This window comes from Carlito syrichta, unplaced genomic scaffold (genome assembly GCF_000164805.1).
Source record: "Carlito syrichta isolate Samal-C Ts95f unplaced genomic scaffold, Tarsius_syrichta-2.0.1 Scaffold303604, whole genome shotgun sequence".
In the NCBI taxonomy this organism is placed as follows: Eukaryota; Metazoa; Chordata; class Mammalia; order Primates; family Tarsiidae; genus Carlito; species Carlito syrichta.
In genome coordinates this window covers 983,821-998,893 of record NW_007247700.1, presented here as the reverse complement: position 1 = coordinate 998,893, position 15,073 = coordinate 983,821, and the positions used below count along the sequence as shown (strand labels likewise).

Here is a 15,073-nt window from a genome sequence, read left to right as displayed (position 1 = left end):
TTGGAAGGCTGAGGCGGAAGGATCGCCAGAGCCCAGCAGGTCGAGGCTGCAGTGGCCAGGAGCGGCCACTGCACTCCAGTCTGGGTGACAGCGTGAGCCTCCAACTCAAAAAAACAAAACAAAGAAAATATTGCAGAGAGAGAATCCAGTGGCTACTATGATTGCGGGAGAGGGCAGGACAGTGAGAGATGTGAATGCTTAGCTTCCACCTACCTGCCGGAATTATCATTGAGAGAAATGGGAAAACAAAAGTAAAAGGCTGAAGAGAAAAGCATCTCTCTATCAAATACGGACCATCCCCGCTACAGAACAAGGAAAAAAAGCCAGAGTTCCCAGGGCCCTCATACCGAAGAATCCTCTCGAACTCATCCCGGTCCCGTTGCACCTGAACGGCCAGTGCATGCTCCTTGAAAGCCACCTGCTCCAGCCGACTCTTCCGCAGCTTGGCCTCAGTTTCCATCTTCTTCTGTGCATTCTCCTTTTCCTTTTTGCGCCACTCTCTGTCTGCGACCTCCTGGTTGCGCTTGGCCCGCAAGGCATCCTGGGAAAGGGGGAATCAGTGAGGGCCCAGATAGCCTCAGGTACAGACTAGGTGCCTTTGGGAAGTCACCTGCTTGCATACCCGACATAGTCTGCTCTGAGAAGCGCTGTGACCGTCTCTGGCAGCAGGTTATTCCAGGAAAGGATAAGCAAAACCCTGTCATAGTACTTTTGGGTCAGAAGATACCTTGAGAGGTCATCTTATCCCTCTACTCCACTCATCCTGCTTCCTTCCCTGTCCCTCAAACACCTCCATGCAGTCTTGCAATTTTTAAATTGCTTCTCATTTTAAAAATTGCTAATGATGGAGATGCCAGAGTTTCCTCTGGTGGCACATTTCATCCGTTGGTGAAAGAAGTTGAACGTTTCTTTATGTTGCAGTCCAAAACTTTCTTTTGCCCCTTAAGCACAGGAGGCAGTGCTCAGTCCTTGCTGCCACAGGCACTGGGAGCCGGCCGGTCACTCCCCTCTCAGATCACAGAAGTCTGGACAACTTGCATCTTCTCTTCTGTTTTCCACCCTTGGCACCGGTTCACAGGATGTCAGAGGGACAGTCAAGGGAGTGGGGCAGGCAGAGGGGAGCCGGGACTCCGTAGGTACCTGTTCTGCCTGGTAGTCCTGGGCCTTCTCCTGCATTGCCCTCAGGCGGGCGATCTCCTTCTCCTTCTCCCTCCGGATTCTCTCCTGCTCAGCCTCAAATTCTGCTTCTCGAGCCTGCCAGAAGAAAAGGCGTTGTGGACTAGCTCAAAGGCATTGTGGACTAGCTCCTGCTGCCCCAGCCCTGCAGAGAAAAGCAGAACCCCTACAACAGATGTGCCAATGTCTCCCCACCACTTCTTGACTCCTTTTATTTTTTTATTTTTTATTTTTAAGTGAAAAAGCAGGATTTATTGAGAGGACAGAAAAGCTCCCATAGCGGGAGGGGACCTGAAGGGGTTGCCCCTTGACTCCTTTTAAAATAGGGCAAAAGGAATTCAGCAATGCATGAGCATAAAAACAACTGGCGTTTGTAAAATGCTCCATGGTTTTCAAAATGCTTTTCCATGTGTTATCGCAGAGGCCTCACAGCATCTCAGGAGACAAATAACTCAGATGAGGAAACGGGAGTTCCCAGAGTCCCAGGGTCCTGCCCAAGGGGGCACAGCCAGTGACTACCTGACAGTATCTGACGCAGGTGTCCTGAGCCCAGCTTCCATACTCCCTCCTCTACATTGCAGATGGTTTTCAAGTTGCAAGGCCACTGGGCCAAGCAGCGGCTATGGCTCCCACCCTCCCTGTAAAGTGTAGCAGGTGGAGGTTATCTCGTCAGTGCCTGGGTTAATGGCAAACGATGTTTTGGGCAGAACGAGGGTGATTGGCAGACAGCTAGAGTGAGCCATCAAAATTAGCTTCCTTTCCGCTTCTCTGAAAGAACAGACATATTCTTAAAAGCTTCCCAAACCTGGTTTCCCAACTGCCATTTTTGAACAGTCATAAGACCAACAGAACAGGTGGGGGGAATATGTCATCTTCCCATGAAGAACCTTCTGTGGCCCTCATCCTACCTACCTGCCCAGACTTCTATGAAGCCCAGTGAGCTGACCCTCTGTGAGCTGTGCATGGCTATGTGTCGGGCTGCTTCCACCTTGCCCTAGATGCAGGGCGGGAAACTCTGGATGCTTCCACAACCAATCTCTGCCTTTAGCTCTGAAGGGGCAGCCCGGCTGCAGGAACAGAGACCACCATGAAGCCAGGGAACGGCCTCTGAGACACCTAGATGCTCACAGTGGCTGGGGGTATGGTCCACGTACCCGAGCTCTTGGCCAGCCTCCAGTCTCTCCCAGCTCCACCCTGATGATATCCTTTCCATGCACGAAGACAAGACCTCTTTCTGTCCTTCCCAGAAACCCATGGCGAGTCTGCACCATTCCACCCTTCTAGCCCAGCTCAAGGTCCAAGACACCCCAGCCACTACTCTCAGCTCGTCACCTCACCACCCTCATTTCTCTTCATGACCATCACAAACACTCTGCTGCAGCCAGCAAACCTGTTCACTAACTCCTACACACAACTGGCTTACAATCACCACCTCACTCATCCAGGGAAGTAGTGGTTGGGTTCCAACAAAGTCTGCAGCATTATTCAGGGACTTTCAGCCTAGTCCAATACTGCACACACATTAATGCAGTCGGTATGTTTTGAATTCATCAATGGCTATGTCACAGGAGTGTTGTAAAGAGTAAATGAGATCACCCATGTAAAATACTTAGCACAGAGCCTACGCACAAAGTGATAAATGACAGCTAAATGCCCATTATTATACAGGAGCCATCTTTGTCCTCAATCCTGCATTCTCTCTCTATCACTTGCATGTCCCTGATCTAATGAGAATACCGAAGCCAATAAATACACTTTGCTGAGCTTCGTTTTCTGTGGTATGTATTAAGAATAAATGGGTGCCCAGGCTCGGTGGCTCAGCCTGTAATCCCAGCACTTTGGGAGGCTGAGTGAGTGGACTGCCTGAGCCCACGGGTTTGAGACCAGCCTGGGTAACTTGGCGAGATCTCATCTCTACAATAAGTCAAAAATTAGCCAGGCATGGTAGCGTACACCTGTAGTTCCAGCTACTTGCAAGGCTGAGGCAGAAGGATCGCCGAAGCCCAGCAGGTTGACACTGCGGTGGCTGTGAGTGTGCCACTGCAATCCTGCCTTGGCACCAGAGTAAGGCTCTAACTCAAAAAAAGAAAAGAAAAGAAAAGAATAAATAGGTATGGGCTGGTCCTGGTGGCTCATGTCTATAATCCCAGCAACTGGAGAGGCCGAGGTGAGAGAATTGCCTGAGCCCAGGGGTTTGAGACCAGCCTGGGCAACTTGGCAAGACCTCGTTCCTGCAACAAATAAAAAAAATAGGTATGGTGGCGCATGCCTATAGTTCCAGCTACTTGAAAGGCTGAAGCAGAAGGATTGCCTGAGCCCAGTAGGTCAAGGTTGTGGTGGCCGTGAGTGTGCCACTGCACTCCAGCCTGGGTAACAGAGGGAGACTATGACTCAAAAAAAAAAAAAATTTACCAGCCGGGCTCAATGGCTCAGCCTGTAATCCCAGTGTTTTGGGAGGCCAAGGTGAGGGATTATCTGAGCCCGCGGGTTCGAGACCCACCCGGGCAACTTGGTGAGACCTCATCTCTACAATAAATAAAAAAAAAAATTAGCCAGGCGAGGTAGCATGCACCTGTAGTTCCAGCTACTTGGAAGGCTGAGGCAGAAGGATCGCCGGAGCCCAGCAGGTCGAGGCTGCAGCGGCCAGCAGCGTGCCACTGCACTCCAGTCTGGGCAACGGAGTGAGACTCCAACTCAAAAAAACAAACAAACAAATAAAAAATTACCCCCAAAATAAAATGAATATAATAAAAATAATAAATAGATATAATTTTAACATATAAATGAATCACTAAATGTTATGCGCCCAACAGATTTTATGAAAAAAAATGACTAACATTGAAATAAAAATGCATTAATTGAAAAAAAGTAATAGGTCGGTCATGGTGGCTCACACCCATAATCCCATCACTTTGGGAGGCCAAGATGAGAGGATTGCCTGAACCCATGGGCTCGAGACCAGCCTGGGCAACTTGGCGAGACCTCATTTCTACAATAAATCAAAAAATTAGCCAGGTATGGTGGCACATGCCTGTAGTTCCAGCTACTTGGAAGGCTGAGGTGGAAGGATCACCTGAGCCCAGCAGGTCGAGGCTGCAGTGGCTGGAAGCGTGCCACTGCCCTCCAGCCTGGGTGACAGAGTGAGACTCCACACCCCCCCCCAAAAAAGAGGTATACCAAATATGCCTTTTCAAATTATACCCACACCCCTCCTTCATTAAGTATCGCTATTATAGAGGAGCAGAGAGAAGGATGATGTGGTTTCTGTCATCAAGGAACTTCAAAATGAGCAGGGCAAGCAAGACCGACATGTGAAGAATCTGGCAAGTTTCCTGCCACCGTGAGTACTTCCTCCTTTTTACGTAATCCATGTCCATTCTACTAAACCGCATTTGAAGCCTTCTGTTGCCTTCCTTGCCTCACAGACCCCTAGCGGGTCATTCCTCAGTTCTGCCCCAGAATGAGTCCACACCATCAGAACCATCTGCAGGGAGAGCGGTTGCACTCTGCTCCCCGTGCGTATGTCCCCAGAGGTGCTACAGGAGAAGCTGGGGCAGGTTCTATTTTCCAAGGCTAGTACCCAACACAGGATGCCCCATATAGGAATTTTCACAAGAGACTCATGGAGCAGCTGACTCATGGTTACCGGGGGTGTAATTATCCGAGTCCCGAGGAACCCACAGAAACCTCACTTTCACCAATAGTTTTAATTTTCTTCTCTGCCTGCACACGACCCTCATCCCAACTTCTAAGAGAATGTGTCCGTGAGGATAATAATACACTAATCTGGGTGTCCTAGGCTGCTCGCTGGTAGGGAGTAAGCGGAGTGGGCAAGCTAGAGAGAAAGCCAGGCCCTGGAACTGGAACTGAGGACACACATCTTAGAATGAAGACGCGCGGCCTTCCGCTGGAGGCCACTTTGTCATCCTTGGACCTGCCTCGCCCTGTGACAGACATTCCATTCCTGGCCAGAAGTCCCAGGCATCAGAAATTAGGTGCCTACCATCTTCTTCTTGGTGAACTCCATCACCATCTGGTCTGCCAGCTTCTCCTGAGCCAGCATCTCTGCTTTCTGTTTCTGGTTTTCGTCATTGATGCGCTTAATCTCGGCTTGCATCTTCAGTTTTTGCTGGTGCCTTCGTTCCATGTCCTGCCAGCAAAAGCAAGAGAGCCTCAGAGTACAGGAGGCAAAACGCCACCGGCCCTGAGGGACAGACAGGCCCAGATGGACCCGAGGGTCAGATATACTGCCCGCAGCCTAGCCATGACTGTCTTTTGCTAAAGCTGATCTTTCGAGGGCCACCAACTCCCTCTTCTACCAAATGACCTCGTTATTGTCTCCATCCAGCTTGACTTTGTGGCCACCCCTGATGCTGCTGACCTTTATGTACTTTCAGGAAATGGAGGCCCTAAAAGCTCCATGCACTGCCCCCAACGTGCCACGCTAAAATCTGTGCCTGGGAATTTGCTCGTGCTGCCTCCTCCTGCCTTCAATTTCCTTTGCCCACTTAAACCCACACTTTAATCTCCTTTCAACTGTGAGAACTGACATAACAAATATTGCTCTAATTGAGCACTCTCTATAGACCAAAAAAGAGATCACTTTCTTCTCTGTCTTTTGCAGACAAAGAAACTGAGGCCCAGCATTGAAGTGACCTGCCCACAGCCACACAGCTGTGTGGCTCCAGAGTCAGAACTTTGAGACCTCTTCTGGCTAGATGAAAATTCCAGCCTTCTTTGGAAATCCTACTCGATTGCCCTGGCTTTCAGTTCCATCTCCGTTTCTGAATTCCCTCTGCACTCTTGGGAGGTGATCACACCCTGCCTGGTTGGATCCCATGCATTTCATATGTGTTTGCTGTGTCCCTGCTAGAGGACAGGGGCCTTGTGTCACACTTCCTCTACTGCCCAACAGCGTGTAGCCATGTAAAGAAAGCAGTAAATATTTTATCAACTATGGCTGCATGAGGCAGAAAAGTAGAACCACAGTGAGTGGCATACGAGAAAGAGAAGGAAAAAAGTCTGAGACCAGGGTACCAGTGTGACCCTGAGTGACAAGGCCCTTCCTAAGGAAAAAGCCTCTGCTTTTCCCAGCCCTGGGCCTTCGAAAGCTCACAATGAACAGACCACTCCTGAGCCCAAGCACATTCTCAGGTCACAACACAGAGGGGCAGTGGGATTCTGTTCAGCTGCGCCCCCTGCCCCCAACCACCCTTGCCAGTCCCAGACCCCTTTGCTGCTGATTCTTCTATGCATCAAGTCACCCCACTCCATGGGTCCAGCTCCCTTCAGCTCTTCAAAGACTCAGTCCCTCCCTGGCCTTCCAGCTCCTCTTCAGCCCGGCATCTGCCCTGATTCGCCCAGCCAAGGTAACTAACTCTGCCTGTGTGTCTTCCTCTGGGGCTGGCTATCTGCCAGCTTGGCTAGCTGCCCAGTTCAGGGCTTCTTCTTCCAGGAAGCCTTCAGAACCAGACCAGCACAGCAACTGTCTGCCTCTGAGGTCCCAAGTGAAATGGTACCACAAGGAAGCAGTCACACACATCCAGAAGCATAGGACAGTCTCTAATGCAACTGACCTGGACACTTCAAAATATTAGTATTATCAGAATGAATGAATAAATGAATGAATGAGGGAAGTCTAGACTAAAGCAAACTAATGAGACTTTAACTGAATGCAGTGCGTAAACCTTTGATAGGAGTCTAGTTTGGAAAATAGAAAAGAGCCGAAAATACATTTTTAGGACAGTTGGGGAAATTTGAATGTGGATTAAGTATTAGATGATGTTATGGAATCATTTGATTAGAGCTTTTGATGGGGGATGTAACAATGGCATTGCTGACATGTAAGAAGAGTGTCCTTGTTCTTCAGAAATGTAGGCTGTAGGCATTTAGTGGCAGAGTGTCACGATATCTGGAACTTACTTTCAAATCATTAAACAACCAAAAAAAAAAAAAAAAAAAAACCATGTATATACTCATACACCTAGAAAGAAATAAGCAACTAAGGTAAATTGTTAGCAACTGGTAAGTCTAGGTGAAAAGTTTATGAGTGTGGCACAATTCTTTCAACCTTTCTGTGCATGTCAAAATTTTTAAATAAAAAATTGAGAAGAAAAAAGAATAAGTTCAGCTGGACTCAGTGGCTCAGCCTGTAATCCCGCGCTTTGGGAGGCTGAGGTGAGTGGACTGCCTGAGTCCACGGGTTCAAGACCCGCCTGGGCAACTTGGCGAGACCTCATCCCTACGATAAATCAAAAAATCAGCTGGGTGTGGTAGCACATGCCTGTAATTCCGGCTACTCGGAAGGCTGAGGCAGAAGGATCGCCGGAGCCCAGCAGGTCGTGTGGCCGGGAGCGGCCACTGCACTCCAGTCTGGGCAACGGAGTGAGACTCCAACTCAAAAAAAAAAAAGAAGAAATTCTCCAAATGCCTGCCAAGGGCCTCACTGGGCTCAAGGGTTTTGTGCATTGTTATGGACCAGATAAGGCAGATAGAAGAGAGTTGTTTAGGCCTTCTTAGTTTCAGCAGGCACATTATCATTTCTTTTGCAATAGTCATGTCTGCTAATTTTATTTAGACTAACAGGAAGAAAAGGTTTGGCTTCACAACATAACTGATGACAACGGGATGCTGTGTACTTTGAATGAGGTAACAGAAGGGAGCCTGGATCTGAGATATTGCTGCCATTCATGTATCAAGTGAATAACATCCCCAGGTAATTGAGGAAGACTATAAAACCTCCCTGTGTTCAGTTGTGCAAAGCATGCAGCCATAGATCTCCTCTCCGTGTCCATTCTCATCAATAGGCCATTCTTGGACCCAAGTCCCTGGGAGGCAGAGACAATATCCATCCAAATCACTGCTCATTCCCAGCATGACGCCATGGTAAAATCAATGTTTAACACGGCAATAAAAAGTTGATGGTGATGATGTTGTGAAATGAGCATGTGCCTGACAGAAAGTCAGTCAACACCCTGAAGCCCCAGAATCGTGGCGGGCCCTGTTGCTGCCGGTGGTGAAATGCTGCATTGTCTGTCCAGCCTGTTACCCTCAGATCCTCCTCCTGGAGCTGTTCCATGTACTCCAGCATCTGCTCCTTCTCCTGCTCCCGCTGCTCAGCCAGGAGAGATCGCTCCTCCTGGTTCTTCTCCATCTGTTCCACAATGTGCCGTTTTCCTCTGGGAGGGAACAGTGCCACAGTGTCTTAGAAACGAAGGGTCCCTGTCTTTCTGCTCTAGCCTCCACCCAAATAGCCCTTGGGATGGGAGGTGTCACAGGAACAATTTGACAAGTGCCCCTTGAACATCGATATGCTTCATGGGTGCAGACCAAAGTCCTTCCCCAGAATATCCTCAAGGGTCTGCCCTGTTTCTTCTGAGTTCTGGGTTCTGGAAATCACCCGTCAGGAGATGCCCCTTCTTCATTTGTTTGCCCATAAGTGCACCCCACAGCATAATACACCTTACCTTCTCCCTTCCAGTATGTAAAGTTTCTGAAATCCCACTACACCCTAGTCTTCCCAGAGTAATTGCAGAATGCTCACTTCCCAGAGTTCCATGGGATTAACAAGCCAGGACTTTCAATTCCTTGAGTGCTTCTGCCATCACACAATTTAACTTGCCTTCCCACCCCACCTCCCACATCTTGGTGGGCAACGATCTTTCTTATATTCTGCCTCAGATGTAAGACTGTCAGCTGCTGAAAGACAGGGCTGGATGTGTCTGAGGAAGTCTCTCCACTCAGCAATGCCCTGGCTCAACAGTTAAAAGCAAGGAAAATGGGGTCTCCAGGTAGTGTTGTCAGGGACTCCTTAGGCGTTACAACAAACTTGGAAGCATCTAGACCCCGGGCCACATGAGTAAAGGCTGGAAGAATGGGAGGAGACACAGATCTGGATCAAGGGGAAGATATGAGATTCACATTTAGGCAGAGCACCTGGATGACTTCTGACTCTAGATGAGACAAACAGGAGTAATAAGTTTGAAATTACGTAGAAACAAGTTTGGGCTCAATATGGACCAGCTCAGATCATTCCAGTTGCCTCCTCAGGTGGAAGTTTTTTCTTCACTGGAGCCATTTATGCAGAAGATGGACAGCGACGTGGCCACTAAATAAGCTTTTACTGGGAGATAAAACTGCCACTCAATGTGGCACAAGGATTATTTACAGAGGCAATTCATGTACTGTATGGCTGGTGTTCTAAATCTAGGACACTATTATTCTATAACTTACCTGCTCTGGGACTTGCCCTTTTCTGCACAAAATGAAGAATAGACTGAATTTATTCATTCTAATGTGAATTAAGCACCTACTGCAGGCCAAACACTCTGCTAGGCCCAGAAGCTACAGCAGTAAATAAAACGGGGACCCTGTCCCCAACGACTGCACCATTCCGTGAGGATCGGAGAGCCCCAACACAAGAGTGGTAGCTAGAATATAAACACAGAGAGAAGGGGCACAGGGGAGGTAGATACAATGCCCGCCTGGTGACATGAGGGAGGTTTCTCAGGAGAGGCTACAGCAAAGATATATATTTAGGGAAGGAGAAAGCATTTTCCAAGAGGAAAGGGACAGAGAAGGGTATACAAAAAAGCCATTAGCGTGTGACAAGGCCCAGCATGTTGGGAGAACAGGAGAAAGCACAGACCAGATGGTGGGAAGTGGTGAGGAATGACACTGAATTAGCCAGACTGTGAAGCACCCATTAGGATCCTGAAATAAGCTTCAAAAAGTTCTGTGATTCTATGCGTCACTTCACAGAGGTTTTGAGATCCCAGCAGATGCTGATAATGACCATTTCTCCTCTCTTCTCTCTTGGCTGGGACACACGGACCTAATGACATGTGGAAATGGCGGCAAGAGGGAGACACCAAAAAGACCCGTCTTACCGTATTCTCTCCTCCCTCCTCTTCCTGTCCTGCTCCTCCTGCCTTTGAATGAATCTCTGCCGTTCCACCTCCATCATCTGATCCAACCGCTTCTCCTCCGTGTCCAGTTCTTTCTGGATCTGCCGCTTCTCCAGGATTTGGGCATCCCGGATGGCGTGGCACTTGGCGTTGAGGATGATCTGGAGGGTGGAGACAGAACTGTGGCAGCAGGCCTGAGGGCAGAAGTTTAAGTGGGGAGAGATTGGGGCATGTATGACACTGCCAAATGTGCTGAGGATGTGCACGGTGCTCACAAGTCCAGAGAAGCCAGAGTCCCCTGATGTTTGCCTTTCCCCTTAAGATAGTTTAGCCCAAGCACTTATGGGGCTCCTACCAGGTGCCAGGGTCTGTGCAAGGAGAGGCCTGGAATAGCATCTTTCAGAGTACCCCATCCTAGTGTTCTGGGGGTAATGGATCACCCTGTAGAAACATGACGAAAGCTATGGGCACGCTCTCCATCAAATTCACTTACATATATACACACACAGTTTCCATAAAACCTCGGAGGGCCATGTTCCCACTTAGGGTCCCATGAACTCCAAGTTCCAAGTGAAGACCCCTTGATGGCTCCTCCAGAAAGCTAAGACGCTCATGCAGAGGTCAGGTCACAAGATTTTTAAGCTCAGAGAGCCCAACGTGACACAAAACAGGGTGAAAAACCATGGACTCAGCAATAAGAATCCAAAAGTCAAAGTGCTGGAAAATTAAAGGAGGTATAAGAAGAGAAAATTTACCGGAAAGATGGAAACCAGAGGTGAGGGGGCTGCCGAGTCAGCATTTTCATTTGGCCAGGAAGTGAGCCACATGCAAACGAGTTACAAAATAGAATCCCAGTGAGCCTCTGGTCTTTATGCTCTCAGCTAAAGGAAGCACTCTGGACACTCCCCAAAACGTCCAATGCCTTGACTGCCATGTGTGGCCAGAATTGAACGAGTAGGATGAAAATAAAAGTAACACCCTCATGTGTTTTCATCAATCCACAGTCCACAAAGGCTGGGCTCTCCCATCTATTCGCTTATTTAATCCTGCCAGTAATTCTGCTAGGTAGTTTTACCAGCTTCATCTCACAAATGAAAAGAGTGAGGCTCACGGAGGCCCAGCGACTTGGCAAAGCCACCTCCCTCCGATGCCAGCCCCTACTGTGCCCGGTGCGGGTCTCCCCGCCATCCCCACCAGCCCCTCACCTTGTCCAGAGTGGACGAGAGGAGGGAGGAGGGGGGCGGCAGGGAGGCCCACCTTGCTCATGTCCTTGAGCTCCTCCTCCTGCTCCATCCGCAGCTTGTTGGCTCTCTCCAGGAGGTTCTGGGCCCGCTCCTTGGCCACCTCCTCCAGGTCACTGAGCTTCTTATTGCTCTTCCACACCATTTCCTTCTGCTTCATGATCTTCTTGCGCGTTGCCACGGCATCCTAAAGGAGACCAGTCTGGCGCTGGGGGTCACTCTCCCTCCTCTGTGCCTGGCCGTGAGCCCAGCTCCCACAGGTGACCCAGTGCACCTTGGCCTCTGCCCCTCATGCCATGTTCCCCAGGCCAGCTTCATTCTCCGCCCTCCCCCGGCCCCAGTGGCGCCCATATCCCATCTCTTTCGTTCTGGTCCTCTTTCTGTACCTTCTTCCCTAGAGCACATTCCTCCCCCACGCATTCCTAGCCTGCCACCCATCTGCAGAGGTAGAGGCCCCGGGAGGTCAACTACCATGATGGCTTCCTTTTCCTTCTTGAAGGCCTGCTCCTTGGCCTCCAGCTCTTCTTTGGTCAGGATGTGGGATGCCCATTTGATTCGCTCAAACTCCTCGGGGCTGATGATGAGGGACTCCCCTGAGGGATCCTCTGTGGGAATGCTGACATAGGAAGGAACAGAGTTAGGGAGGGAAGGGGGAAAGCTCCTGGCACCGTACTTCAGGGGCCTCTGCTCGCTTCCCCTGCCGGAATCATGCCAACCCTCAAGCATGGGCTCAGCCGATGGCAGGAGAGACTGCAGCAGTGCCATGGGTCTACTGGGGAGAAGGGGATCCAGGGGAGGATCAGGCAGCACTGCCGGTTAAAAAGAGACATTTCAAGTCCTTTTCCTACAAGGTCTAGCTCTTACGCTACCATCTCTGTGCAGTTGCCTGAGACCTCCCTTCATGCTCATGTATGCCCACCCCCCACCACCACACCCAATAGGGCACCTCCTCCTCTGAACCCCAGAGCACTCTGTTCTTACTGCCTGCATCATGGCCAGTAGGGCAGGGTCTGTTTTCTTTGCAAGCTCCTTCACGACATGAACTCTGCCTTGGCCACATGGTAGCCTAGTCCCCGGCACAGTGCTTGGCACAGAGTGACAACTCAAAACGAAACTGTTGAGTTGAACTTTAAAAGTAGATTATTCCTCATGGATGACATAAAAAGAGCCAGTGGACGCCGGGCAGGGCTAAAATGGATGCTGCTGAGAAACCTAAGCTTCCCTGTCCAGCCAACTTAGAGAGAAGCTTTGAACCCTAAATATTAATTAAAACCTCTGATCAACAATAGCTGGAGACCTGTCTGTAGACCCCTCCTTTCTAGCTGCCCAACGCATTCAACAAACCAATAGCTAATTATAATGATTACAAGCAAATGACAGACATTAAAGATGGGGGAGGGAGCAGTGGGGGGGTTGGGAATGAGGCTGCTTCTGGGTGAGGCTGTTTAACAGGCACATTCCGACAGGACACAGCCAGTCTGAGACAGGAAGTGAAGCCTCACCTAATAAAACGTGTGCGTATGTTGGTGGGGGCATCCAGGCAGTGGGCAGAGTGAGTGAATGAGTGGATTCGGGGCTCAGCCAAGGTCTTGCAAATCACCCAGTGGCAGGCCCCAAAACAGCCTGGGATCGAGAGTGACCAGGAGGAATCTGAATCTAAGACAGCAGCTCGTGCTGCCTTCAACGGCCCTGAAAAGCAACCAGCCACTCGATGGGCAACGCGTGTGCAAGACTGGGCTGCCGCGAGCAGGAGGCCTTCCTTGGGCCCCAGGGGGCTGCGGAGCTCACAAATGGACATGGGGCCATTGGACGTGTTCAGGAGGGGCTGAGTCCTGTGCAACACCCAATCTCTACCCCGGCTCATGCCACTGGCAGCACTGTCTGGGAATTTAAGCTCTTAGCGGGTGGTACCAGAGAAAGGAGAACAGTGATAGAGAGTGAGGCGTTCACACGAGAGCTAGACCACCGAGCCCAGCACTGGCTCATTATGCCTAACTGCGAGAGGCCTAAATCCCGCAGGAGGGACCCGAGCGGGGAGCAGCTCCAGCCAGGAAGCGGGGCTGAGCTAATCCCAAAGGAACCCAAGGAGCCCCTGTAAATTTCCTCTTATGGCCTCAGAGGAAGCCAGGGCGTAATTAGGCATCTGGTCAGTTTCCCTTTGCTTCGGATTCTTAATGCCGCCACCGAAAGGAAGTGACTCATCTGAATGATTTCCCCTTACCCAGAGCACTGATGGGGACACAGAGAGGACCCACTAAGCACTACCACTCTGCCAGACCCGTAGATCTAGTCAGGAAAAAGGGAGGAGCAAAAAGCTGGGAACAGAGGAAAATGGCAACAATAAATACATCAAGGGGCGGACAAGAGAGGCCAGGACAGAGGAAAAAGAACCGGGAGACAAAAGGGGAAAAATGAACAGGAAAGAAGTGGGGGCTGGACCGACAGAATGAAGCCAGTTGGGTCTCCCCACCGCCCTGTGAAGATCCCTAGCAGAAGGGCAGGGACTGTGTGCCCAGATGCTCACATGAGTTCTCGGACCATGTCCCGGGTGATGACTTGGATGGTCTCCGGCTTGTGGTCCACACCCAGAGTAGTGAGAGCTTTTCGAATGGTGTTCTTGTCCCGGAGCAGCACAATGGGGCTGTCCCTCTGGCCCTGGGCCGGGGGCTACAGGGTCAGAAAGGACAGTTTAGAAGTCTATCACCCCACTTCCCACGGGACAGTCCTAACTCCAAGTGTAGAATATTGTGGTATGCTTTATCTGAGCATGACTGGTGTGTTCTCGACTGACTAGCCCTTCTGAGAACTAGACCTCTTGTCTCTGTGTGGAAACTCCCCGTAGCATGGTAGGGGTCGTCGGGGGCACAGCAGGTGTTGGTAGTTGTGTGTGTCTATAACCAATCTAAAATCATCAAGAGGCTGAGCACAGTAGCTCATGCCTATAATCTCTGCACTCTGGGAGTCGTGAGGTTCACTTGAGACCAAGAATTTGAGACCAACCTGGGCAACATAGCAAGATCCCATCTCGATAAAAATAAAAACAGAAAATCATCACAAATGAGAGTCAATTTTTCATCTCTAGATTCTCCTCTCTCTATGAAAGCTTCTACTGCATGAAAGAAGAAATAATTGTCTCTCTGGGACCACACAGTGGGTTTGAAGCAATATAACTTGTTACAGACGAAAACAATCTATGATATAAGTAATTTTAACTTCTTTCTAATGATGAACTCTTTGAACCCCCCAAAAGACCATATTGAGGGAGTTAGAAACGGCTAAATCACCGGGCTCAGTGGCTCAGCCTGTAATCCCACGCCTTGGGAGGCTGAGGTGAGTGGATTGCCTGAGCCCGTGGGTTCGAGACCTGCCTGGGCAACTTGGTGAGACCTCATCTCTACAATAAATCAAAAAATTAGCCGGGTGTGGTAGTACACGCCTGTAGTTCCAGCTACTTGGAAGGCTGAGGCAGAAGGATCACCAAAGCCCAGCGGGTCGAGGCTGGAGTGGCCACTGTACTCCAGTCTGGGCGACAGAGTGAGACTCCAACTCAAAAAAAAAAGAAACAGCTAAATCACCTGGTAGAGACCTGCCCTTAAGCTCTAATAGGGTAAGGAAATCAGTGAGTTAGAATTCAATAAGAGCCGGGCTCGGTGGCTCAGCCTATAATCCCGTGCCTTTGGGAGGCTGAGGTGAGTGGATTGCCTGAGCCCGCGGGTTCAAGACCCGCCTGGGCAGCGAGACCTCATCTCT

General features: G+C 50.0%; 1 protein-coding gene across 1 annotated transcript in view; it reads right to left on the bottom strand.

The window, feature by feature from the left end:
* Nucleotides 1-15,073, bottom strand: part of CFAP45 (cilia and flagella associated protein 45) — a 54,364-nt gene that overhangs the window by 4,781 nt on the left and 34,510 nt on the right. Inside the window, exons 3-10 of the mRNA XM_021712689.1 lie at nt 13,848-13,990; nt 11,795-11,939; nt 11,340-11,510; nt 10,065-10,243; nt 8,225-8,354; nt 5,180-5,326; nt 1,141-1,254; nt 348-541 (exon numbers count right to left, since the gene is read on the bottom strand). Of these exons, the coding sequence (XP_021568364.1) occupies nt 348-541; nt 1,141-1,254; nt 5,180-5,326; nt 8,225-8,354; nt 10,065-10,243; nt 11,340-11,510; nt 11,795-11,939; nt 13,848-13,864 (1,097 nt within the window). The 5' untranslated portion in view covers nt 13,865-13,990. The remainder of the gene's footprint in view (nt 1-347; nt 542-1,140; nt 1,255-5,179; nt 5,327-8,224; nt 8,355-10,064; nt 10,244-11,339; nt 11,511-11,794; nt 11,940-13,847; nt 13,991-15,073) is intronic.